Consider the following 26,575-nt stretch of genomic DNA (forward strand, 5'->3'; position numbering starts at 1 on the left):
ATAGTCTATATAGACTTTGCACATCATCAGTGTGAAGTGGAGCTAGTGCACAGCTGTTTCTTCAGGTTTCCTGCGTGTGTATTAAGATACAGACACACTTGCACACACTCCGGCAGCTTTCTCTTCGCCTGGCTGGAATTTGTAAGCCCTGAGCTCCAGCCAAGCTCCTGTTGCTGAGGGGAAACCAGCTGCACACTCGTCCAATCCTCCTGCCAGTTCTCCTGCTCATGGAACAGCTCACTGCACCCCTGTCCACCCCTGCCAAAGGAAAACATTTGGTACATCCCATCGGTGCTTCTCTAGCTGGTTTGTTACTGACTCAGTAGTATCACAGCAGTCAGCCAAACGACAGCCTGAATATACACACACACACGCACAGACACGCACACCCACAGCAGGAGTGAGGACGTAAAAAGAGTGAGTTACAAGAGAGAAGCGAAGAAATCCTCAGCGAGCATCTCTTCTCTCAGTCTCCTGGTTGTTTGGCATCCCTGATATGACCCTGTTCAGCCCCAGATGTGAGTATACAGGGGTTTATCCCTACGTGTGTGTGTTCATGCATGTGTTAGTGGTTGTTTGCATGCAGCACTGTGTTTCTGAAAGACAACATTTTCCACTGTGCCTCTCATTTCTTTTGCTCCCCCCTCCCATCCTCTGCCTTTCCCTCTACAAGCCTTTCTTCTCATAGACTCAGCCTGTGTTTGCTCGTCTGAATCCCAGGTTCCTTCTCACTTTTGCCTCATAGCTGTTTTTTTTTTTTCTGGCTCTCTCCCTACCTACACATTGATCCAGTCAGATGGTGGTTTGGGAAAAGATCTGTGAGATGTTTGAGATTATGATGTAAACATTAAGCATTAAAAGGTCTTTCTGGTGTGTGCTAGAATAATATATTTGTTCAGGTCTTTCTGACAACTTCATGCGCAGACCAAAACTGCATACGACCAAAGCTCAACCTGTCTCTCCCATTGGCAAGGTCAGCTCGTGAGATGGGAATGTCTAAAGGCTTAATTATGCCGTAGTCCTGCTGTCTGGCAACGGACTAAAGCATATGTTTTCTTTGTCTTCAGCTGTAGAATGAGTCGTGCACCGCTTTTGTGAACAATTCCCAATCAGGGCACTTTAACAGACAGGCAGGCAGAGCGGCTACACCTCCTCTCAACTTCCACACTACTTTAAAAACAGCACTCTACTCACAAAGCTGCATGTCTGCTGGGAAAGTAAAGGCTTCAGAAGAGTTCAATCCAGACAGTGAAAGCAAAACTCATCTTGGGCTCTCTCTGTGATGTGGGATCCTTTCAGGATGTATAACTCAGATCATGTAAAGTCATGGTAGTACTGTTTCTACTCGCTTTAACTCCCTTTTCACTGAGGTGGTGTATAGATTTAGTCTTTCTTTGAGGCACACAACAACATGACATCAATTCCCTATCTTTTCTATCTGCTTTCTTTATTTGTTAGTGTTATAATCCATGTTTATGTTGACAGTGATGCCTGAGATTACACACAAGAGTGGAAACTAAAGCTTCATGGTCGCCGCTTGGCTCCAAGTGTGACCCGAGGTCAGTTGCAGTGCAGCAAATGAAGACGATACATGACAGAGTGCAGAGCCTGTCAGCAAGATGCATGCACGCTGTGATTCTGTATCCGCACTTGACAAACTATCCTCTCTTCATATGTAGGGTGCCAGACTAAGGCCTATGTGTCCTCTTTTCTGATCTAGAACACTTTTGCACAGCAGATTGCAAACAGGAAGTGTGACAACAGACCGCAGATGATCCAATTAATCACAGCTTTAAGGCAAGAATACAAGTGGAACGTTTTATATGAGGAGCAGGTCAAACTCAGGTGAAGAAATGTATCCGGCACAATCAACTAAAAAATGTGTCATTCTTTATAGCAAACAGCGTTTTATCTTGACAACTTTGTTCTCAGCTAAGATATGAAAGGTTTATAGCTTTTAGCAGCATCCTGACCAATTAGATTTAAATAAGTGGTAGTCATAAAGGGACAGTTAAATATATTTTTCACCAAGGTATGAAATAGTTTCCTAAATCTGCCACAGCCAGTTAAATTGAAATCAATTTTGCAGTCTCTGTTGTCCTAGTTAAAATGATTGTCGCAAAGGCGTTTAGTCATAATTGCACAATTGTCTTTTTGTGTGGAAAGATGTGTGAACGTTGAATATTCTTAGATTGACATACCACTGAAAATAGACGTGTCAGTCATCAGCGCAAGTGTTTCTGTTCTGTTCTGAAATTAGTTGTTTGATTCAGACATTAATTGAAAAATATCTAAAAAAAAAAACAAAACAAAAGTTAGGATGCGGCTCAGCCCATCGCGTGGCAAATTACAGAAGCGGGGGGAAAGAAAATGATGATAGCAGATGGGAAATTAAGTGGTGGTTTTATCCGATCATCTCCCACACAGCAGTGACGTCAAAGTACACAGATTAATACAACGTAAATTATATTTTCTGATACGCATTACCGTGTTAGCTATTCAAGGCAAATTATGTTGGCCTTTTTCCAAACTGCAGAAAAGCGTGTGTGTGTTTGCACATGTGGTTGTGCAGGAGCCTCTTGCCAGAAAGTCTGTGAACATAAATTACATGCAGTGCACGAACCCTTCCGCAGAGTCTGACAGTCTCAATGTTTATTCTTGAGTTTTACTGTTGCATACATGAATCACCTGAAGCCTGACTATGAGTAAAAGAGAATTAGTAAAATACTTAACAGACCCCTGCAGAGAAGATGTCTCTTTAGCGTAGACAGGGAGGTGAAAGTGCAGATTCAGACAGAGAGGCTTTCCTGCAGCTGGTGGGAGTTCAAGGACACTTCAGCAGGGTGGATGCTGACTGACTGGGGTCTTCAAAGGCCGTCCGGTCAGCCGTACCTCTCGGGCCTCCTGTGGAGACTCTGAATAATTTAGAGTAAGAAAGGCTTTTCCACGTTGGTGCTGTGTTGTTGTGTTTCCAGGTAGTGTGATTAAGCCGGCTCTCACTTTGGCTCGGTATGAAGCGACACTCTGGCACTCGGCCTGACATCCGCTGATACAAAGCACAGCGACAGACTGTAGACCGAGGCAGAGGCTGAGGCTTTACAACTCATTATGGTTGATTGCATGTGACCTTGATGTGTCCTCTGGTGGCCCTCGCTTCTATTTTACAAACATACGATTTGTTAGATTGTACTGCTGTTTGTTTTCTGTATGATCTATCTCTGCTGTTTTTAGCTGGAGTCTCTTGGGCTTGTCCCTGATTCAGCTGGTCTGTAATGAGAATCTTGAAACACAACCCATGATAATGATACGATCACCATTCATGCAATTTTGCGATATGCAAAATTGTCTCTAATGCATCCAAACATCTGTGTTACTAAAGAGGAAAACAAACCACTGGAACCCCAAAATAATCAGAAATAAAAGGGTTGAGAACAAATGCATTATACTATTCCTGTCGTTTTCACATGGTGTTATGGACAATTGAGATAAAACAATGTACAGGGGTGCAAACCTGAGCTGTTTCAACACACATAAAATGAAACCATTTTATTATACCTTTAAAAAATAATCAATTTTGTAGCCAAATGCCTTTTTCCTTGCTTTTCAGCTAAACAAACACTGCATGAAAAGAGGGATTTTCGGCAGTAAGCGGCACTGTTGATTGCCCTGGAAATCCAGATTAGCAATCTGTTTTTTCATGCAGGGAAAAATCTACATTTTAAAAATGTTGTAAAATGAAAATAATTATTTTTAAAAAGGCACAAATGACAAAGTAACAGTAACACTTACTTTGACACCCCCATTTAGCCTTTTATATAAACATTGAATGAAATTAATGTATAACACATTTTAACAAAGTTGTCGCAAAGTCCTCATAGGCAAATCTTGCAACTTGGCAGCCATCTTGGCAACGCCCTGGACAGTTATTTCAGGCTAACAAGACCAGGCCTCTATCTTAAAGAATGGGGAGAGAGTGAGATCATCACTTTTAATGGTCACCTGGACATTAAATCTGCATAAAAAGCTTAAAAAGTTAATTTTGTGACACCAACTTCTTTTACGGCTCAATCCAGAGTGGAGACCCCAAAGGAGTTTGATGTCTCATCTGTGAATAACCTGAGATTGCTTCGTAATCCTTCTCATTCCCCTCCCTCCATGCTTATTCACCAAATTGGTTGAAGCTGTCGTGAATCTCAACGGTGCGCTCCCGTCAATGCAACAACGCGATTGGCTGATATCTTTCCTGGTTCGGCTGCTATAAAGCACGCTATTGGCTTCCAGAAGGAAAACCTGACATACAGCCACCATCTCTGGCGTCACAGACTTTTCTATTCAAATTGCTTTGAGTGGTGTATCTTCTCTCTGGTTGAAAGCAGATGTGTTTCATTTATTTATTTATCAGAAACAGCTGCAATAATATAAAATATATCTTCATGGGAGAAGATAATAATTTTTGAACAAATGCTGCATATTAACCTTTACATACAGCTGCATTGTTATAAACCATTTATGAATTGTTAATGAAGTGCTAATAAAAGCCATATAAGAGGGTTAGAGTAAAGATATAAATAATGGGAGGGGGAAAATGAATAATTGCGTAACAGCAGCAAACATTAATCACCATTATCATCACATTCATCATCGACACAGTCAACACAATTACTGAGCATAATGTGGGTTATCATCGCAGACATGAAATGATATTTATATAGGTCTCAGTGTTTAAGTAGCCAAGTGGGGAAAAAAAGAACAGCTCAGAGTCTGCAGTAAAGGAGGAGAAAGCCTGCAATGAAGACGCACGTTTTACCGTATAGGATTTTGTTAACCAAATAGCGGTCTGACTACCTCCTGAGGTTTTGCTCCTGTGGAGCGAGACAACTGTGCTCAGCAGCCTCCTCCACCCTCTTCCTGTGTAATGGCTCCTTCACGCAGTCAATCATGCAGTTGTCACGTTGCTCAGCAAACACATCATAAAACTCAGTTTCCTTTCCTTCTGCCCTGCAATCACTTCAGCACCAATCTGTGTAGATGAGGAACTGTCCAACTGTCTGTTTTTAGAGATTATTTGCCTCATTAGGTTTCAATCTTTTGTCATCGCAGATAAACTTTCATACACTGGTGAATGAAATGTGTGGCCTTTTTAGTGGTTTTATCTTCGATACAATAACGTGAAAAATATCAATATTTGATATTTGATACAACAGGGCAAAACTGTCACAACATTGAGGGCATATAATTGTAGATTTTTATAAAAATATAAATATAACAAGGCTTGTGTGGTATGTGTGAAGCACAACAGCTTATACATTTATTTACTTGTGGAGAAGGTGGGGCTGTGCTGCACTACAATGGTGTGTGTGTCCACTCCACAAAAAATGCAGCCAACGATACTGTGAATATGAGAAATGAAACCATTTCAAATATTCAGAATCAATATGTCTTGATATTTTGATACTTTTGTATCACTAGAGGTATTCTGACAAATCTAGTAATCAGAGTGGATTTACAGAAACATTTGTAATGATGACGTTTTAATAAATTGTGCCATTTTCTGGTCTTAGATGCTTCATTACAACTTTCTGAAGTAGTTTTAGACTGTTTTTCCTGAACAATTAATGCCTCTACTTGTTCTGGCATTATATTATAAGTTAAAGAAGACATATTATGCTCATTGTCAGGTTCATATTGTATTCTGGGTTACTATAAGAATAGGTTTACATGCTTTAATGCTAAAAAAAAAAACACATTAAGTTTCTAAGATCCCCCCCCCCTCCAGAATACCCAGTCTGCTCTGATTGGTCAGCCCACAAACGCCTGAGCCAGCTCTGCTCACCATGTTACCAGTTGGCTCTGTCCTGTTGTCATCTTCCAGGTAGTTTCCCTTCTACCGGGAATATAGCCATTCATTATGCAGATGTGTGACATGATGACGTAGTGTGATGTCAAGAAGTGAACTACTGACAGCTCAGGCCCTTCAGGAACAGTGTTTTCTGTGGAGGAGAGGAGCTCCAGATTGCGTGGACTTTGGGCTTTTTAATGTTCAAGATCTTTAACATGCACAAGAACCTATAAAACACTGATAGAAAGGGAAACAACAAAAACGCATAATAGGTCTCCTTTAAACATCCATATAACAGAGAAATGCAGTTACATTATTTGAGCTGAATTTAGCCTCTATCTTGTAACTGTAACTGGTGTGTTTTCTTGAGCTGGGCTCCCTCAGTAAACAGATTTAAATCTCAAGTGGCTTCCTGTTCGAATAAAAGTGGAATAAATAAAATAAATCATACGTATCATTAGATGAAAAAATATGTTTGCTAAACTTATCAAAATACCAGTTATATCCCACCAAAACTTCCACTTGAATGCTGTTTGAAGTATTCACAAAACATCCCCATCCGATTTTCTGTTTGGTTTATATTCCTGTGTGCATGCATCACGGCTCAGGCAGGTAATGGTTAAGGTGTCAGCAGCAGGGGCCAGTTCCTCATCAGCAGAGAAGCCAACCAGCAGGTCACTGTTTGACTATAAACTGTCAGAAAATTATCCCTGCTGCGGGAGGTAAAGGCACATACACGTGTATGAATTTCTTTTCACACATTCAAACCCGTACTTAATTAATTGTAGCCTCCAGCCATTTGACAGTCACGCTGTGTGAGTGTATGTGCAGCTGGCCCAGTCACACTCCATTCGCCACCCATCTGTCCATGTCAGACCGGCCCCCTCTCCTCTCCTTCCCTCTCCTATCCTCACCTCCTCTTTTTACTCCTTCACTTTTCCCTCTCTCCTACACTCACCTTTGGTAAATCACCGCTGAGCTGTCCTGTAATCAACATGGCTGTTGGTTAATTGGTCCATTGGACCATGTGCTTAAGAGGTGTTTGCAGGAGAGACGCAGGAAGACAGAGAGAGATGGGGTTTGGCTTCTGAGACAAGTCTGAAGCTGCACCATGCAGGTTTTTGATGTGCGCTTGCAGACGAGAGACAAAAATGGAGGTGAACAGCTGGCTCGGAGTGGCAGAAGCAATCAACGGAGAGTGATAGATGCGTGTGAAAATCAGCAACTGTCAGTCTGAGCCGGCCCTTTAGTCATTATCGTGTCAAATGATGACAACAACTACAACAGTTTAGCTTAATTTTACTCAAATTAAGAGTGAACTAAGGTGTTAGATCAACATGAGTAGACACTGTGCAGGGTTTACAGGTTAGTTACTCTGAATCTGAACACTCCACTCTGTGCTTGGTACCCATTGCTGTGATGCTCTTTACTGTATCACTACACAATTAATTGGTCGCTCTTCTGCGCAGACATGAGCATGAGTGGAGAGTTGAAGTCCAGCCGCTCCAGGGCAGCGAGTAAGAGGGCCAGCAACACCACTTACGGGTGAGTACGAACCCCACCCCACACACACACACACACACACACACACAGACACACACACACACACATTCCCACCCCCACACACTCAGAGATAATCACACGCTCTATTATTTGCTGCAGCCCTTTATCTGTAACTCAATAGCTGCACCTCAGCGTTGCAATCAATGCAGCATTATTCGTTATTAGCTTCATACCAGCCGTGTATGTTAGCTGCTATCGATTTTGGCCACAGGTGCTGTCTCCATCAGTCAATGTTTTAATCTATCTGTTGATGTAGTGCACACATATGATTGTGGCTGATTACTGTTTATTGCAGGCGGTTCAATACTGGAGTGCAGAGCTACACTAACATTACCCGTGTGCTCAGATAGCGGGTGGTGGGAATGGAGGGCAGTGGGGGAGAAGAGTGTGTGTGTGTGTGTGTGTGGGCTTGTTTAAATTCATTCATGCCTTCATTACTCTTACCTCCAACTCTCTCCTTGAACTGCATCTCTTACTGGAGCTGCAGCTCTGTAAGCTGGAGCTCCTCTAATGAGCATGAACCACAGAAAGAACTGCGTGCGTTTGTGTGTGTGTGCATGGGTGTGTTTAAGATGATTCTCATTTCCTGTGCTGCATTTCATTGTATTCAGAACTAGAAAAAAAAAAAAAATCGTCCGACATGGAAAAGTGCAACAGAATGGTCATCTGAGTTGGAAATTTGGGAAAAATCCACCTAGCGTGACCTCACCGACATAAACACACATGACATCGTGTTGTGAAACTTGCTGCATCAACAACTTTGTAGTCGTCATTTTAATTTCTATTCAGTTGATTTATGCCTGATAGAAGTCTTTGTGAGCATGCAGTCTTCTTTTAAAGGCGCCATATGTAGGAATGTTACTTTCTGAACTAAAAATATCAATACAGTATGAAGTCTACAAAGTTTGGATGCTAACCAGCTCCCGGCCTGAAATGCTCCTCCTTCCGATGGTCCATAGCTCCTATGCTAGTAGTATAACAGACCCCAGTCAGCTAATAGGATCGCTAACTGAGCTAACTAGCTAACAGCAGCTACAGTTATCAGCAGTTAGGGGTAATTCTGGTGATACACTGCCCCCAATAGGGTGCTGTAGGAATGACATAATTTTATAGGCCAACCCGGTTGTTAGCATCTTATCACACAATTACTATACACATTTTTTTATGAATTGATCAATCTACAAGTTGTAAAGTTAGAGTGAGAATAGTTTGCAAAAGTTTGAAACAACAGACTAGTGAGTAGATGAGTGTCCGTGTTCAGCATGATGACGTTTAATGTCCCTGATCAATTCTGTAGTCGCATTTAGCCACTTGCTAGCAACCGCCGTTTTTAAGACACATAAGCGCTTTATTATTCAATTGTGGGATATTTCATGATGTATTTTATGTTGTAAACAAAACAGGCATTTAAAAGAAACCCATTCAAACAACTCATAGACTTTGAGACAAGGGAACCGGATGTGCAAAAATGCTAACCGACTCATTACTACAGCACTGTTTGTTTGGAGTGTGAATTTTGCGAAGGTGGTCAATTCTATAATATTGCACCTTTAAGTGTGTTATCTGTGATTTCAGCTGCTGTAGTTGCTTGTGAAGTTCACAGACTTTCCATTCGAACATCCGTTTGCTGCTGGCGTCCGTGTTTAACCAAGCACATGCTGTGAGACGCATTTAGATTGGAAGTCGAGAATACCGACTCGGAAATATCGACTTCCGACTTGCAATGGATTGCATCAATAGCTCTTATCCCACCGACTCTGACAGTGCATTTGCTCCTACATGTCCTCTGGAAATCCATATAATGTCCTTTATACAACAAAGGAAGTGGAAACAATAGGCAGGGTTCTTAAAAAGCACCACTTCATCAGAAAAGAGAAAGATAAATGTAAGTATTTAAACATACATGTAGCTCCAGCTACCTAATAATAAAATGGTGAAAAGCTGCAACAACACAGGCACACAAGGCTTTTTGCTGACAATGGAGATGGTGAGAGGAGAGATACTCACATTAAAGTAACGGGAATAAACACAATGAATAATAAATAAATACTTTGCAGGACATCCACCCTAGGACAAAATGCAAAATAGGTACGAAAACAAACCAGAATAGGAAATTAATATTAACAGATGTGATTATATTAATGCCGACTTGTTTGTCCCCCGTCTAATCAGCAAATCTCATTTTTCTCCATAACTGGGACTCCACATATGTTTCCAACTCTATTCCTCCATTCCTCCATTCCTGGCAGCTCCATTTACTGTCCCTCGAAGTATGTAAAAGGTATAAATACTGCAGCATGGAACATTTTATATTATGTTCCCAGCGTGTCCTTCAAAACAGTTAATCCAGCTTTCTGCCTGCTCTCCCTCCTCCTCCTCCTCCTCCTCCTCCCCCCCTTCCCCCACTCCCTCTGACCATCTCTGCCTAAACCTTTAACCGCCTCACGTTATTTACCCATTCCACCATGTAGTTATTCAACAGCGTGCAGCCATGCATTAATGAGGTTAGTCATACAACAGACACACACACATAATGACTAACCACAAATGGAACACACCTGAGGTATCAGCCCTGATATATTCCAGGCCTGCCTGATTTTTCACAGAGATGACACGGACTTTAAGCAGACCAACTCGGCTTCCTGTGGCCATTTATGGTCACATCCAGTCGAATTAATGAAGCTCAGAACCTGTGTTGACAGAACAGACCTTCAGCCATGCTGGCAGCACTGTAAGGCTTAATCAGGCACAGAGATGCTGTGAGCTAAATGCTAACATCAGCATGCTAACGTGCTCACAGTGACATTGCTGACATGCCGATGCTGGGTAGGTATAACGTTGACCACGATCACCATCTTAGTTTAGCATGTCAGCATGCAAATTTTTGCTAATTAGCACAAACCACCCATGAACTTACTGTTACTGTTAAGACCTGAATACAGCGGAGCCGCTCAGCCTCCCTTTTTTAATTTTGCCTAGTGGCCGCTTGCACTAATGCAAAGTAAAAATTCCCCTGAAGCCCAAAAAGCATTTCCTTTAAAAAAGACATTGACAGGACGCCTTGAAATGCAAACAAGCTGTATTATAACTCTGTCCGTTATGATTTGTTTATCCATGGAGGTTTTATATTTGTTAAATTTTAATCGAGCCAAGATAAAGTATTTAAATATCTGTTACATAATCACAATATAAAGTCTAGGGTGGGCAGGATCGAGGGTGGATCCAGCAGTAGAAACACTGCTGTGCATATTCAGTGGGCTGCATATCCAGGAAGTAAATCCAGAAGGCTAGAAAACTTTTTTTTGTGTATGCGCCAAGAGAGCAGTTCGCGTTGGATTGAATAGGCGCCATCTTTGCATCCGGTATCCAGCTCTTCTTATGAATCTATGAAACCAACAAGTACAGCAGAGGCTGATGCATTGCAAAATTATGGCAATCCATCAATAGTTCTTGAGAAATTACTATTAAAAACACAAATGAACACCTCATTGTGGCACTCGGGCAGGAACACCAAAGTGTTAAAATACTTCACCTGGACGCTATTCATTTTTGTACGCAAATCTATGAAGTAGATGTTGAGATATTTCCCAGTCTGTGAGATCACCAAAGTCACTAGGGTTAATCCTCTGGGCACCATTAATGTCTCGACATTTCATGGTGACCCATTTTAAAGCTGTTAAGATATTTCAGTCTGGACCAAAATGGGCTGACAAACGAACATCGCCATCATTAGAGCCACACCACGACAGCACTCATGTGTACGTAATGTAAAACTGCAAACATAAAAAGTGAATAAATTGGGTTTGTGTTTATTTGAAGGCAGCATCTGACAGTGTTATTCTTCTCCCTTCATAGCACCACATAGATTTTGAGTCCTCGGGAAAGTGAGAGAAATGAAATATAAGACAAACCAATCTACATGATCATTTCCCGCAAACGGAAACTACAGTACAGCTAAAGTCACAAATGTAAATCATGTCGAGACAGCCACCAAAAACCTCTCTGTCCAGACTCCAATAATCCTGTTCTGTGCTGCTGGCAGCAGTGTGCCCCGATCCTCCCTCCTCCCACTCTTCTCACAGAGCTGGCCAACAAACACTACTGCCTGTGGCCTAGATTACTTTGTGAGCTAACTTTCCAACTCATGTCAAGACGCTGAAGCAACGTAATCTGCTCATGCTCACCGTACGGGTTGCCACCATTTCTGAATTGTCATTCCAAGGAAGTTGGATTATCAATTCACATTCTATCCAGTTAAACAAAGAAAACAAAATTATGAATGTCTTTTGTCATTTCTTGCCTCATGATAGTTAGCACAATGTATTCCCCTTCTCCCTCTCCTCCCGCTGCCTCCCCCTCACGTCTCCACCCACGCCATTTGCTTCAGAGTGACCCTGGCGACATCAGGGTTTTGTCATCATTTATCGCCAGTGCTTTCTTACAGTCACAGGTCTCCTCTAGCTTGGCAGACCCCAGCTGTGGATGGAGGGATGGGGGAGAAAGAGTGGCAAGTGTTTCACGGCCCAGATGCTGCTGCAGCCGCGGCCTCTTTGTGCTCCAGTGCACTGCATACAAAAGCTCAGTGTACTGTGTGGCCTCTGTAAAGGGGCTCAGGTGCCAGACGAAGAGCCCCAGAGGTGTATGTGCGTGTGTGCAACCCACTCGGTGGAATAAATGTTGGCATTGTATATTTCTGTAAACCATGGATATGTTGAAACTTGACATTTCTTTATGTTGCAATTTTATGTTTTATTGTCAGCTCTCTTCTTATGGTCTGTTTAGGTTTAGGCATAAAAAACTCTTTGCTAGGGTTAGGAAAACATCACGTTTTGGCTGAAAATACCTGTTTTGGTTGCAACAATCGTGGCTGAAAATGATCCGAGGTCTCGTTAAAAACACCCGGTTTTGACGCCACAAACATTGTCACGATGTCTCCTTAAAAATACCCTGCAGTATCACACTTACAAATGTTGAAACGCAGTCTTGAACTGACGTACGTAGACTATCACACGCACAAATACAAACATATCAGTGGTAGGCAGAAAACGTTAACTGACAACATTTTATCCTGAGGACCGGGCTGTTCTCTGCCATTCTCCTGTACTTGTGTCTCAGTGAAGAAGAGGCTGACCTGAACACGGAGCGACTGAGCATCTGGTATTTTCGGCTGCGCTTCATTCTTGTCATATTCTCTCATCTGTTTTAATTATCAGAGGGGCTGGTCATGGAGGAGTCTGAGTTAGGATGGAAACGATGCAGTGGGCCCATCTGTCATATAGGCTCAAAGAGGCTAACGAGGGCAGGACAGGTGGAGGCATCAGGGTGTGAGCTCTGCAGTTGCCCGTTGAGCAGCGGGTGATGGTGTCCTATCTGTGTCTGCCACAACTTAAGGACTAATCTGATAGCAGAAATTACAAAGATAGAGGTGAGGGTGACAGGAAATTGGTCACATAAGTGGGCTAAGGCAGCTGACAAAGATCATCCTGGTTTATTACTACTTGGGCCTCTCTCTGGCTAAACGATTGTCTGACCACTTGTTTGTTACCCCCATCAGACTTTGTTAGATGCCTCTGTGTACGGAGGACTGAAACTGCCAAAATAAAAAATAAGAAAGTATAAAAAATATGTGAATATGCCTTTAAATGCACCAAAAATAATACTAAAAACATTGCCATTAATTGATTTATAAAATGTGACGTGAATTGATATTTCTGTTTTAATTTGCTTCTGTATTTATTTACCTTTGTCTTAAATCCCCTATTTATTTACTTTCCCATTTATTTTCCCATTTCATTTATTTATTTATTCATTTTACAAATGAGTTTATGTATTTATGCAGAACTTGCAAAATGCAAAGAGGGAAGAATGCAGAAATAAATACTAATTAATGCAGGAATTAATACATTTAAAAATGAATAAATGAATGAATAAGTTGAAAATTAAATGGGTAAGTACATAAATAGGGGAATTAATACAAAGGCAAATAAATACAGAAGAAAATTAAAAGCCAAATATCAATTTGTCACATTTGCTAGTAATATTATTTTTCTTATACTAAACAGAATTGAATTTATTTATTGAGCCATTTGTTTGTTTTTTTTGTATTCATTTTTGATTTTGGTAGTTTGTGCTCCATTGTTAATGTAATGTTACTGTCACCGACAGAAATTATGACAAACACTTTGAGAATAAACACATACTGTAGGTTGTAATGAACCAGAATGATCCTTTAAAGGCATTATGGCAGTTTTGGGAACAGATATGTAAACTGTACCTTCTATTATCAAAACAGCCATAATGCCATATGCAGCTTTTCTTTTTTTTTTTTTTAACTGAGGTTGTATTTTCAGTCACATCTCCCTCCATCTTATCTCATCTCTTGTTCCCAGCCACACTTGTCACGTATTTTGTCATTTGATTTGTATGTGTGTATCTGGCCTGAGGCTCGTCTGGCTGACATCTGTAAAACCCCCACGAGCAGTGAAAAAGCAAAGGTCAAACGGAGGCAATCTGCAGTCGAGAAAGTTCACCCGTTTTTATGAATGACCTCTTTCTGCCGGACATTTTTCTGTGACATCATTCTGATTGTCACAACACAGCTGTCTGCCAGCTGTTATGACACCCACCCACAGCTAAATCTGTACGCACACACAACATCATGATCATCTTTTAGAAATGACATAAGCAGTATTCAAAAAGAGGGCGTTGCATAATGCATAATGGGTAACAGACTGGCAGATATTGACTCATATTTATTGAAAAAAGCATTTTAAAGCTTGTAAAAACACAAAAATACACAAATGTGAAAAAGATGCAACATAGACGTTGGTCTGCACTTTGTTTTCTTCCCAGTGTAGATGTCGGGTTGTGATGTAAAATGTGCAGAGGTGATCCATGCAGGATTTAATAACTGGGGATGTGTGATTTGTGACTCTCAGGACGTAAAAGTAGTTGTCCTCTGTTTGCTGACTTGGCTAGAAATCTTTTAGCATGATATCTGATAGTTTCTGATATATTTTCAGAAAAATCGACTAATAAAAGAAAACAGGGAGAAATGTGGAGGGGGAAAAATCACCTAATTCAGCATGGCTGTAGTTTGGGTTGTTCATTTATTGTATATTGAAAAGCACTTCAGAGAATACTCCCGTTCACAGTGATGGATTTCTCACCATTTAGTTTCTCCTCACAAATAGCGAGGCCGTTCTGCTTATGTCTGCACTTTTGTAAAATGAAGTTAAATGAAGTGTGGAGAGAGTTCTAGACCTGCGTGTCAGTGTTTTCATTTACAGTAGCAATGTTGTTTCAACCATGTCAGACACCATGTGGCCAATCAGATCCTGTGACTCACTGCAGAGCAAGCATGAAACCTGTTCCCCACACATTTATCAGGGAGTGATTCGGCTCGCGCCCAGATCAATACAGCAGGATTCTGTGTGTGGTTTCAAATAAATATATACATGTGAATGAAAGCATGACCTGTGCCACAGATGCCTTTTGCATTGCAGATTCGATTGTTGTGAATGAGAGCGTGCGGCTCCTTCGAATGGATTAAGATAAGATACATTTTTATCGACCCCGAGCAGAAAAATGAGGTTGCAGCAGCACAATGATAGAAAAAAGTACAGATATGTAAAGAAAGAAGAAAAAAATGGTAAAGGTTATAATAAAGTTATATCAAACTAACAACTAGAATACGAGATAGAAACTGTACAAGAGCATTTGGAGTCAAAATTACGGGTGAGGTGTGGTTAATAGCAGCAGAGTCTATGATAACAGACACAGTAATGATTTCTCTTGTGTTTCCTTACATATATACACTAACTTCAAAAAGTATTTAACTGCTGGAAAGATGGCCCTCGCATTAAACTGGGCTGCCTATGCAGTAGAAAGATGATTATTTTTTAAATTAGTGCTATGTGACAAAAAAAAAATCTTTATGTCCATGGATGCTTGTGGTCTGTAGTTGATACAACAGCCCTACAATCAGCCAGATGATGCATTTTATGTCATTCAGAGGATTTTTGCCAGAAAAAGAGTGCAGGGCTCTCGGTGCAGGCAAAATGGATAGAAATTTAGCATTGTTCGTTTGCATAAACTACCAGAACTGTAGTAATTCAAAGCTGCAAAACTGAAGAGTTGCTATTTCATGATCTTAACTGTACAGAATCAGCGGCACTTCATGCAATTTCTATTATATGAACTGACAACAGATTTAAAATGAGAACCACTAAAATGCTCTTACACAAGGAAGCTGAGGAAGCCTGGGGAGTTAAAACAGCTTTAAACAGATTGAAAATGCTTTTAACAAAGTACTGTTGGATCATCGAACAGCACCTGAATACACACAGAATTGGGGCGTCTGCCTCAAGCGCTTCAGAAAGAGACGATCCGATCAGCACGTCCACTTTACGCAGCGACTGACCAGATGTGCGGATGTGATTTAAACTGCTTTCTTAAGCTCTCTTTTTTATACTTCCTCCAACCTTTTCTGTCTCTTCTCGTGTTCCTTTGAGGAGAGACTGTCCGTTAGTGTTTGCCCTCACCTCCATTTGTACAATTCATCACATCTCACCGCTCTCCACAACGGCAGACTTTTCACCTCACCTTGTCTTTAATCGTGTTCGTATGCACTCGTTAGTTTGAACCCAGCATCCTCACTCACCTTCCCTAAGTGAGACGTGCAAGAAAGAGCCTGGCCGAGGTGTCAGTTTTTTCAGCCTGCTAACTATTCATCAATGCCGACTGTACCTTCCCCTTCCACTTCAGCATCAATTTTACAGTGTAAGTGCCGTTTTCATGTCCGCGGCCAGCTTTTCCCCTTCTGTCCTCTGTCGGCATTCTCTGTGCTTGGATGCACAGACGATGTGCTGTCTGGAGTCCGTTCCTGAGAGAGATGATGGGGGCTACTGTAGGTAAAGGTCAGTGCAGTCAGAGGTGGATGTAATGCTGGGGAAAAGGTCACTGTGTGCAGACGAGGGAGGAGAGTGCATCCGCTGGTTTAAGGGCTACTGCCCGAGCCCTTTGAGACAACAGAGAATAAGTGAAGATAGGAGACAGGTGGATAGAGAGAGAGAGAGGGTAGTGGCAAAGGAGGGAGAGAGTGATATGGTTTCTGTAGACATGATGTTCTGTGGAGAAAGGTCATGAGGCAGCGGTGGTGGTGACACCAATAGCTGAGGGCATGATAGCAAGAATGACCAGGATCTCATAACTAAGACGAAATATATAGTTATCTACCCATTTCACTGTGTGTGTGTTTGTGTGTGTGTGTGTATCCGTATATTCTGTGTGCATTACCAAACCAGATGAGTTATCTGGCCTGTCCTGAAGGCTTATCACTCTGCAGAGGTCGGTCCCTCTGCTAATGAAGTCATCGCTATCCCTCGACGCTGGGAGGAGAAAAGTAAGAGAAGCAGGTGGGAGCGGGAGAAACGGAGGCACGGAAAAAGGATTGATGCAAAAGGGTGAAAGTCGCGGAGGGTGTAAAAAACAGCACAGAGGACGAGTGTGAAACAATTGAAAGGGAGAGGAGAAGATAGGAGGGGGAAAGAGGGAGAGAAAGAACAACAGTCAGGGAGAGTGAGGGGTGAAGAAAGCGAAGGAGGGAAAAGCAAGTGAGCACTGCACTGCGTGTCATTGGCCCCCTGGCGTGAACAATCCATCTCAAATTGATCTTCCAGCTCGGCCCAGCAGGGCATTCTGAATCAATCTCAAATTGATCTCTGTGCCAGAGGTCGGGAAAACTAGCAGTGGAGCTTATCAGAAATATAGTGGTGCTGGGAGGATCTGACAGGGAAACTTATCACACTGCACAACAGGAAATGGGCTCTGAGCCCCCGGGGCAGCAAGAGGACGAGCCTTCTCCCTGTACACACACACACACACACACACACACACACACATGATACACACACACACACACACACACAGATTCAATGTCTCTCCGTGTACCCAACACACCCATACACTGACACATGCTCCCCAGTGTTCGGCACAGTACAGAGAGGCGACACTGTGCATAGACACATTAACAAATACGCTCACACGCACACTTTGAAGGCGTCAGTACACACCCACAGGCTACGTCAAAAAATAAAAAAGTTTGTCAGCACAATATGTCAATACATTTTAAGTTAGACAGGTGAGATTTGAGGCCCGGAGCTCTTAATAACTTATAACACATTTAATGTGTCCTCAGCAAGGCTGTGTGAAAGGCCCGAGGAAGGACGATCAATACCGGCTCGCATTTAGACCGTCAGTCAGCTTAGGGGAGCAAGCTGCCTCTCCGGGCCCAGTAAAAAATAAACCCAGATAAACAATTGTTCAAATGTGACTTTCGCCACACAGTGTCTCTGGAAACACTTACAATCCAGCCCAAGAAGTGCAGGAGCTCTTCACACACATGCCACAGCTTCCTAAGCATGATGAATGTGCACTCATAAACTTATTAACCAGTGAAAAATCATCTGGCTGCTGGTATTTTGTAGACTCCATCGTTGTGTTATTACTGCCTAGTGACCAGTGTTCCCATTTATGTTTCTTTGCGGTGCTTTTTCTCACTTTTCATCGCCGCTCGCGTCACCAGATTGAAGCTGACAGCAACTTTACAGAGCACCACCAGAGACCGGGACAAACAGAAAACTAACTCAAAGTTCATTTTGATGACAGAGAGCGCCGCAGAGTGACACAGAGATTGGGGCGAGAGGGGGAATACAGGCAATGAGAGACTGCAGTGTAAAAAATAAAAAATAAAAAATAAAAAACAGAGAGGAAGGGAGGGGTGTCTTTGAGCATGTCAGCGTTCGGGAGGCAGCAGGAGCCTTTTCTGTGGTCTGGACTGGAAAAGCTCTCTGTCAGCACAGAGGGGTAATGGGGGTTAGCAGGGTGAATAGGGGGAGTGAAGATGAGCGTGAGAGTATATAAATAAGTGTGAGTGTGTGGGTGCAAATGGTATTACAATATATCAGTGACCTCAGTGGCCTCGGGTTTACAGTGAAATAACGAGGACACATACATGTATGCATGCTGGGATGCTGATTTAAAGACAGATCGTTAAGTGGACGCCCTGTTGGGACTCGATCTTCCTCCGCCTTGTTGCCCAGCGCACTAGCACTATTTTATGCTGAATATTTCATTCAGCAAAAACAAGCCAGGCCGTTTTTTGACCCTTGGTCTCCATGAGGGACACACACATGCACACACATAGACCTCTGAGTCACCTCCCTGCGGCTTTATGCTCCATTTATTCTCTCGGTCTCACCTGTGATACCTACTGATGAATGCCCTTCAAGTTCAACACTCTCTCACCGCCCCCACAACAGTGTTGTGCATGTTCACGAGAACTCAAAGTTCAGTTCGCAGAAATTAGAACAATAGTTCATTCTTCTTCTGCTTCTTCTTCTTCTTCTTCTTCTTCTTCTTCTTCTTCTTCTTCTTCTTCTTCTACCTTTTAAACAACCTGCTCCAAGCTATTCTTCTGCAATAGAACCTCTTACTTACCAGCCCCTGTTATAAAAGTAAGAGGTTACATCAATGTATCGCTTTTAGCACTAAAAAAGTTAAATTAATGCTTTACTCATATACAAATATTTTATACACTACATAGTAAGCATCTCTGGAAAGCTGCATGTTAAAAAGCCATATTTTTGCTCATACCGTTAATGCTAATGAGACCTCTGGTGCGATCATATTCTTTTTTCTGTATCTCTCCTGTTTTACTTTTCGATTATTAAAATTACTTATCCATTTTCTATGTTGAAAACGGTTATAGGTGTTGTAACACTATTGTTAGCAGTCCACCCACAGTCTCATGATGCCTTGGGTTGAGTCTGTCGTGTCTTAATGAGACTTCATTAGGCTTCACTATGTCGCCCACCACTTTATTTGTAAAGAACTTAAGCTTCTGGGCATTGATTACTCGATATGAAAAGTTCCTCTGTTCATTTTTATAATGCCTAGTCGTATTGATGAGCCTCATTAACTTTGTGCAGGAGTTAACGATGCTCACAAGCACGAGCAGGGTTACGTGTAGTTCAGCATTTATCAAAAATATGAGCGCTTTCTTGCACAACCCTGCCCCACACCTCTGTTTTTTTGTTTTTTTTTACATTACATATGTACGAGTGATTGGAATGCAAAACTTCTGGAGATTAGAAAGAAGTAAACTTAGCACCTACCACCCCTGTAGCATTTTGTTCAGCTGCTTAACTCTTGGATCTCCTTAAATCTCTGCTAATGGCTGCTTTTCTGCAGCCGCAGCAGCAGCCCATTTAGTTTTTGTCTGAGCTGCACAAACACAATGTCTTCAAGCCGTACACTTGACATCTCCTCACTTTTAATTTCTCTGCCTCTTTCAATCTCTATGCTAACAACAGCCAGGCAGATACAGGGAGGTTGTTGACTTAGCATAGCTAATGTTAGCTGAGGTTAAAGTTTTGTCCAGTGAGGATGGCACACTGCAGTCTGAGGTTGACTCTGTAAATGTCAGTCCTGTCGATCACAGTTAAAACCACAGACAGCTCTCGTGAGGGCCTTTCTGAATGGCAGCTTATTATTTGCCCCAGATATCCGCTAAATGTTCAGATCCTCACTCGCTGTCCGTGGAGAGAGCTGGATTTGTTTGCTCCGTGGCTGGATGACATAGTCTAACTAGACACAGCGACATACACACTCAGAGCCTTGCTATCTTTATGACAGCGTCTTGTCTTTTTTACTTTTCTTTTGGTCGCGAGCAAAGAAGTTAATTTTAGCTCGGTGTACCCGTGCTGCTTTGCCCTTCATGCAGTTGAGCTGAAGTGACTTTTAGCTTTTAATTCTTCAATAATTTCAGGACAACAGCATAGTTCAGGACACGAAAACGATGCAGGGGCTTGACAGAGTTGAAAAGGCTGGAAGGATTAATTACTTTGAGGCAGCCCCGGGTAACCTTTTAACTTTGCGCTCTAAGTCGGTTTTGACGGGGATAGTCGCCCCTGTTAGAGGAAGTGTCTCGATAGCTGTGCTCCTCATGCTCTTTACGGGTAATGGGTGGAGGGGAGGGGTCCCTGTGAGTGCCCTGGATGTCACTTGTCACCTTACCGCTGCGTAATGCTGCTAATTAGCACTAAATAGCCTGAACTCTAAAATTTCCAATTACTTCTCCCAGCGAGACCCTGAGCTTTTGATGAATGGCACCAAGCTTAAGCAGTCGGCCCTCCTGGAGAGAAGCCACACATATACAAAGACGAACACGCACTGCATCACTAACAGGCAGATGACATGTTAAGCAGGCTGCGTTTGCAACTTCAACCTCGATTGCAAAAAAGTTGGGACACGAAAATAAGAATGGAAACTTTTGCAAACAATGTTCAGTGACAACGGTTTTAAGTGTTCCCAAGCTCGTGGAGACAATCATGGGTTTCAAACTTTCAACGAAAGGTGAGGACCCAATGGCAGGTAAAGAAACAAAAGTGAACTTTAATGAAATAAGATGAAGTCCAAGAATTAAAAAAGCAGGCAACAAAACTGACAAAAGCAGGAAGGGGTGAATCTACAGAAACCAAAAGAGAAATACAGAAACTAAACAAAGAACAAACCATGATAAAGCTTCAATTTAATTCAATTGAATTGCAAAACACAACCCGCAACACATAGTGGCTAGGTTTACATGCACACAATATTCCAGTTTTTGCCCTTATTCTGAAAAAGACAATATTGTAATGACCTGTTTACATGGCAAATAAAATATGAATATTCCACTAATATTCCCATTTACATGCAGCCGTACATACATGACGCACGTCCTAAATTCACTTCCTTTTTCAAACAGCAGTCATGTATACCCTCGTTGTCAAGAAGAACAGACTCGGACTCTTACAAACTATGCAGCTGACCGCATGCCGTAAACAGGCAAGAGCGCAAACTGCCGTGAAAACCCCAACTGAGGCACATGTCTTAATTGGTACATTCGGAGTAAAAATTAATTAGGAATATTGGAATAACGGAATATGCTGTTTACATGACCTGTAACAAATTCTGAATATGTTGTAAACAAACCTAGTGAAGCCGCAAACAAAACAGAGAATGCACTGACATGATGAACTGACAAAAAGAGAGTGAAAGACTCTAAACACTGAGATACAAACTAAACTAAGAAGAGGCAGAGCAACACAGGTGAGCAGGAAGTGGAAAGTCACCAGACACACAATATAAAACATGAAGTAACTAAACCAAAAACCCAAACCCTGATACCAACAACAAGCTTTAATTGAAAAGACCTTTACAAAGCTGTTAAAAAAAAAAAAGAAGTAGCATCGTTGGTTAATTTTGTTATGTGTTGAGTTTTATGCAGATGGTTCCAAGTCACGCAGAAGAATTGGACTTATCCCACTCCAAACACTCAGCCTCCAGCGGGATTAGGCCACATTGTCGACACTGCTTCTACAGCACATACACATCGAGCTAAATCCACAGCTATCTACATATGCGCATATTTATGTGTTGCAGACATACCTACACCCACATACTGAGCGTGCACACGCACACAGACACCAGAGCACACACACAGACTGATTATACTGTGTGTCGTTCAGTGATTTAAATGCAGAGGTTGAAGTTTTTGTCTATGTGATCTTTTTTTTTTAAATGTATTTTTAGCCTTGCTTTGTATTTCTGTGTCAGACAGAGGCCAGCCAAAACCTAGCACCTGATCAGACTGGATTATTTCAAGTATTTTTACTGTGGCAACAAAACATTACAGTATTATTCAAATATTCACATCCTGCCCTGCGAGAGTGCTAAATGAGCAATTTATTTAAACACTCTTTGGGCTTTTAATCACAGTGAACACCTGTAACACCGTCTGATTTGAAAGGCAGATTATGTTAATCTGTTGTTTAGACAGTCTGGGCCCATTTACAGGGAGCTCCTCTCCTGTCCTGTGCTTTTTGTCCTCCACACAATACTGATGGGGCTTTTCCACTTTTGACCAAGCCGAGTCAAACTGCTGATTTGTGTTACTGTAACCAGTTTTAACGCGCCACATGAGGAGCCGAACCGTTCCTGGGATGGACTCAAGCAGGCTGGGGTGATGTCTTGCGACCAGCGACATCCCCCGTCTTCCCCTCAAACAAGCCTGCGCTGCGATTGCAAGACTCATGTCTGTGCCCTGCCCTGACTCACGTTGATTCATTGCAGGGATGACGTCTTGCTCTTTCTCTTCCTTTCTAAACTCTAATATGAGGCACTGAAATTTGGCACTGTTTGATCTGTTGTGAATTGGTTCTCAGTAGTTCTCAGTTGGTACCCTTAAAGGTACTAAGATCAGTACCCAGCCAAGGTTGAGGAGCTTCTGTTGAGTCTTTAAACTCCTCAGTTGGTGTGTGACTAAAGCACTGAGGACATTGAGGTTTAATAGTTACAGACTGTAATGACTTCTGTCCCTTGCGGAAAAACATTTAAAGCGTTGTCTTTTATGACTTAGTTGTGTCAAACAGACATTCTTCACGCATCAAGTGACAATGAATCTGTCAGCCCTCCATCATTGTTTGCTGGTAATGATGCTAAAAACACCAACTGTTTCCAACCGTGACATTCTCTGGCTGCTCGGCTGGTCAAACAGTAACCATACAACGCTGCACCACGCCTCGTCCCTGCCAGGGCTGATCCCAGTCAGTCAGGAATGTCCACACCCTGACAGCTGTAGGGCAATCTGACTCATTCCTCTCTCTGTCCCCGTCCTCCTTGCCTCTTTAACAAACGCTCCACTCATCCCCCTTCGCTGTCCTCTCCACTTTATCCACTCTTGTTTGAAAGCTTTGGCGAGGTGGCACTGTCTCCTACTGCTATTTGAGTGTTACTTTACACCTATATGAGGGAACAGAAGGATGTATTCTGATGGACAAATGGTCCAGAGGGCCAAAGATGGTCCTAAGGGACGCTCTTTATTGAATTTCCTGTTCCCCGCCCGTTGTCTGTTGTGTTCTGCCTGCCATGGTCCTGCTCCAGTCCTGGCTCCTGTTCAATGCCTTATTGATGCAGCAGCACTCCGCAGCTCCTCTCTATCAATGCGCTGCTCTTCTGCTCCTTTTTCTGACGGTGTGGCTGCAATCAAACCTAAAAGGCTGTCAACCAGTCAGAGCTACTTAAACTAAAGTGAGGAAGGACGAGTGCAATCTCATACATAACCCTTATCTATGAACTTCTATTTCTCAGGCTGAGTAAATTGCTCTCAGGCCATAATTTAACCTTGATGCATGTAGGATAGAAATTTACGAGCCCCTTGAGTTACGATTGCTCTAGTAACCCCTCATGTTCTGGGCCTGTAGCTGTATATCACCATCCTGCAGTACATACAGTACATCCAATGCAATGATGCAGACCAACGGGCCAAGCAGTAATGGATGTCAAGGAGCAGATTACATGGTGATGTGTTATTGATCGGTCACTATCCTGCACACGTCATTGATTAAAGCAGCCGAGTGTGTGATCACTGCATGTTTAAGTAGGTTCTCTGGAAATAATGAAGATGCTCTTTGTCAAATGTTAATTCTCCCTCAGGAGGAGATGTTAAAGCTGACTGTGTCTCTGTGTTGGCAACATGGATTGAATCTTCTATAAAGATGTAGGTCTTTTTATACAACGATATCGAGATAAATCATGAACATGGATTAGAGGAATCTTTTACAGATAAATAACCAGCTGGGAATGTCAGATAATGTCAGATGGGGAAATCAAGGACCTTCATTAACCCAGTGATTCCAATATAAGTTTATCGTCTTTTTGTGAGTCTCAAACGTAAAATTAAACATGTTCTCACGTACAACTCGTAAAATATGGCAGCTTTGGTCAGTAACCCTGAGCTTCAAGCTATGACGCTCTACTCACCTCTAGTGACAGCTTTGCAGTGGTCAAGTAATCAGGATCAAATATGCAAAATCTAGTTAGACTGGGATGGGAGGAGATTTCACATGTTATGAGTTTCAGACTGTTAACGTCGTGGAAACGATTGTAGTTTGGTTAGGTTTAGGCACCAAAAGCTACTCAGTCAGATTTAGATAAAGATCATGTTTGAGTTAAAGTAAGTATGCTAGAAATGTGAGTTGATGTGGCTACAAAGAACAATTATTTGTTGATTCTGGTGGTCCCTGTCGACAAAACACATTATCATCACTGCCGCCTCCTGTCATAAGGATCTTGCAGGATGCATGGCAATTATAACCAATTAAAGACTCCTGGCAGTGTGTTAAAGTTACGCAACAAATGTAACTTTAGTCAACTTTAACTTTTAACACACATGACTCAACCCCAGGTATATATATCACTATAATATCATTATCGTAAATTCTTTTGGCCACCATAATCGTCCAGTGAAAACCTGATTTGGTGACAGAGTGACCAATCCAATCTTCCCAGCCACCTCCTTGTACTTATTCTCGCTCTATATACCACTATGCTAGAGGGGCGCCTCCAGAAATGATGCTAGAGGGTTTACATACAGCATCATAGTTTAAGGTGTAGGGCCACTAAGGCCAAGTTGCCTTATTTGATGCATTGAGCTGAAAACAGGCTGGTACAACCCCAACCACAGAGCTGATGTATGTAGCTAAGATAAAATAATTTTCTGGCAAACAAATAACATAAATAATATGAATTCATTTGAAATAGTACAAGGTTTGATTGTTGTGATTATCTGTGTCTGTGAAAGCGTGTATTGAATGTATCTGAAGCATCGCTCATGTGCATTATACAAAAAAAAAACACAAGAAAGACTCGGAGGAAGAAATAGTGAATGTGAGTAAAATGGAGAGAGTAACAGTGACAGTGATTAAATGAAAGGGAAAGAGGGAGTAGATTAGCTCAGAGTCTGTCCTTAGAGAGCGTCTGAGAGGGAGAACGAGCTGCCAGCACTCCCTTCATCTTCCCCTCCTCCCCCATCAAAGCCTCTCTGCTCTCATCTTGATCATACTCACCCCTAACATCCCGTGGTCTCTCTTTCTTCTCCTTCTCTCTCTGTCTCTCCCCTAATTGTCGATCCATGAACACAAATGTAGTCTTCTCATTTTTTGGCTTGGCTGGAAGAAAAAAATCCCACTGCACCGTTTTTACACGCAGTAATCTCATTTCTTCCTGACTGCATGCTGTTGTTAGTGTCTCTGTGTAGGTGTGGGTTGTGTTTCAATGTGTTCTCCTTTGATTATACTGTTGTTTTTGTCGTATTTCACCGTGACTCTGGATAGAAGGCCACTAGTAAACGCATCCTTTGTTTTCAGGTTTTAGTGAAGACGCTTTTCATTTTCTTTACTGCCCAAGGCCATGGAAAATATCTGTTTCTGATTAAACAACTTTTTTTTTCTTTTCATTTTTTTGCCATGCTCTCTAGAACAATACATACAAGTGTTTTCTGATGCCACTATCAACAGGATGGCATCATACTGTTTGTCAGTGACTTCCAAAACCATTACAGATAACAATTTAATACATTAAAACAGGGAGACCAACATGAAAAACACTGTTACCTTGAATTAACTGCTCTGGTTTGACAGATTGTTGGGAACATTTGGGATTAAATAAGTAAGTAAATAAAAAAATATATGAATAAAAATTATATTATAAAAAGAATTATATACAAGCTTCAAAAGAAGTCAAAGTGGATTGTTAATAGAAAGCAGGAAATGATGAGTAGTCGACCCTTTTAGAAATGTGACATTTTGTTGAGCCTTTAGTCCACACCAGCCTCCTCCATCTGCCTACTGAGTGGCTCTACACAAAGTCACATGTCCTTGTTTGTCTGCAACGGACCCTTGAGGACTGTCAGGTGAATGTAATATAGTTTTTGGACATTTGCTGAAACCACAGTTGTGCTAGTTTTTTATTGTCTCTTCTGATTGGCCGGCATGTGCGTGTTTCAGTTTTACTGTATATAAAAACACACAGCTGCTCTCTGCACTCTGCTCACCTTTTGTCATGTAATTGCAAGAAGATTTCACGGCTGGTTTTGTAGTGAGCTGGCCTCATCTGGGTCATTTTGCACTCTTCAGTCTGGCAGTCTGTCCTAAGGTTTCATCAGCTGAATTTCTTATCATGTCTCATTGCACTCAACTTTGACTTATGCACGGTAACAACCTCTTTTGACCTTTTCGTTTCCATCACAAGAGATATGGAGCTCAGGGAGTCCCTGCGGGGCCTTTAAGGGGC

At 42.0% G+C, this 26,575-nt stretch overlaps 1 protein-coding gene across 2 annotated transcripts in view; it reads left to right on the top strand.

The window, feature by feature from the left end:
• Positions 1-346: 346 nt before the first annotated feature.
• LOC311255775 (heterogeneous nuclear ribonucleoprotein C-like) overlaps positions 347-26,575 on the top strand; it is a 42,593-nt gene continuing 16,364 nt past the window's right edge. For both annotated transcript variants that reach the window (XM_084350424.1, XM_084350425.1), the window contains exons 1-2: positions 347-518; positions 7,309-7,384. In XM_084350424.1, coding sequence (XP_084206550.1) covers positions 497-518; positions 7,309-7,384 — 98 coding nt within the window. In that variant the 5' untranslated portion in view covers positions 347-496. The remainder of the gene's footprint in view (positions 519-7,308; positions 7,385-26,575) is intronic.

This window comes from Pagrus pagrus (genome assembly GCF_965226575.1).
Source record: "Pagrus pagrus genome assembly, chromosome: 1".
Classification (NCBI taxonomy): domain Eukaryota; kingdom Metazoa; phylum Chordata; class Actinopteri; order Spariformes; family Sparidae; genus Pagrus; species Pagrus pagrus.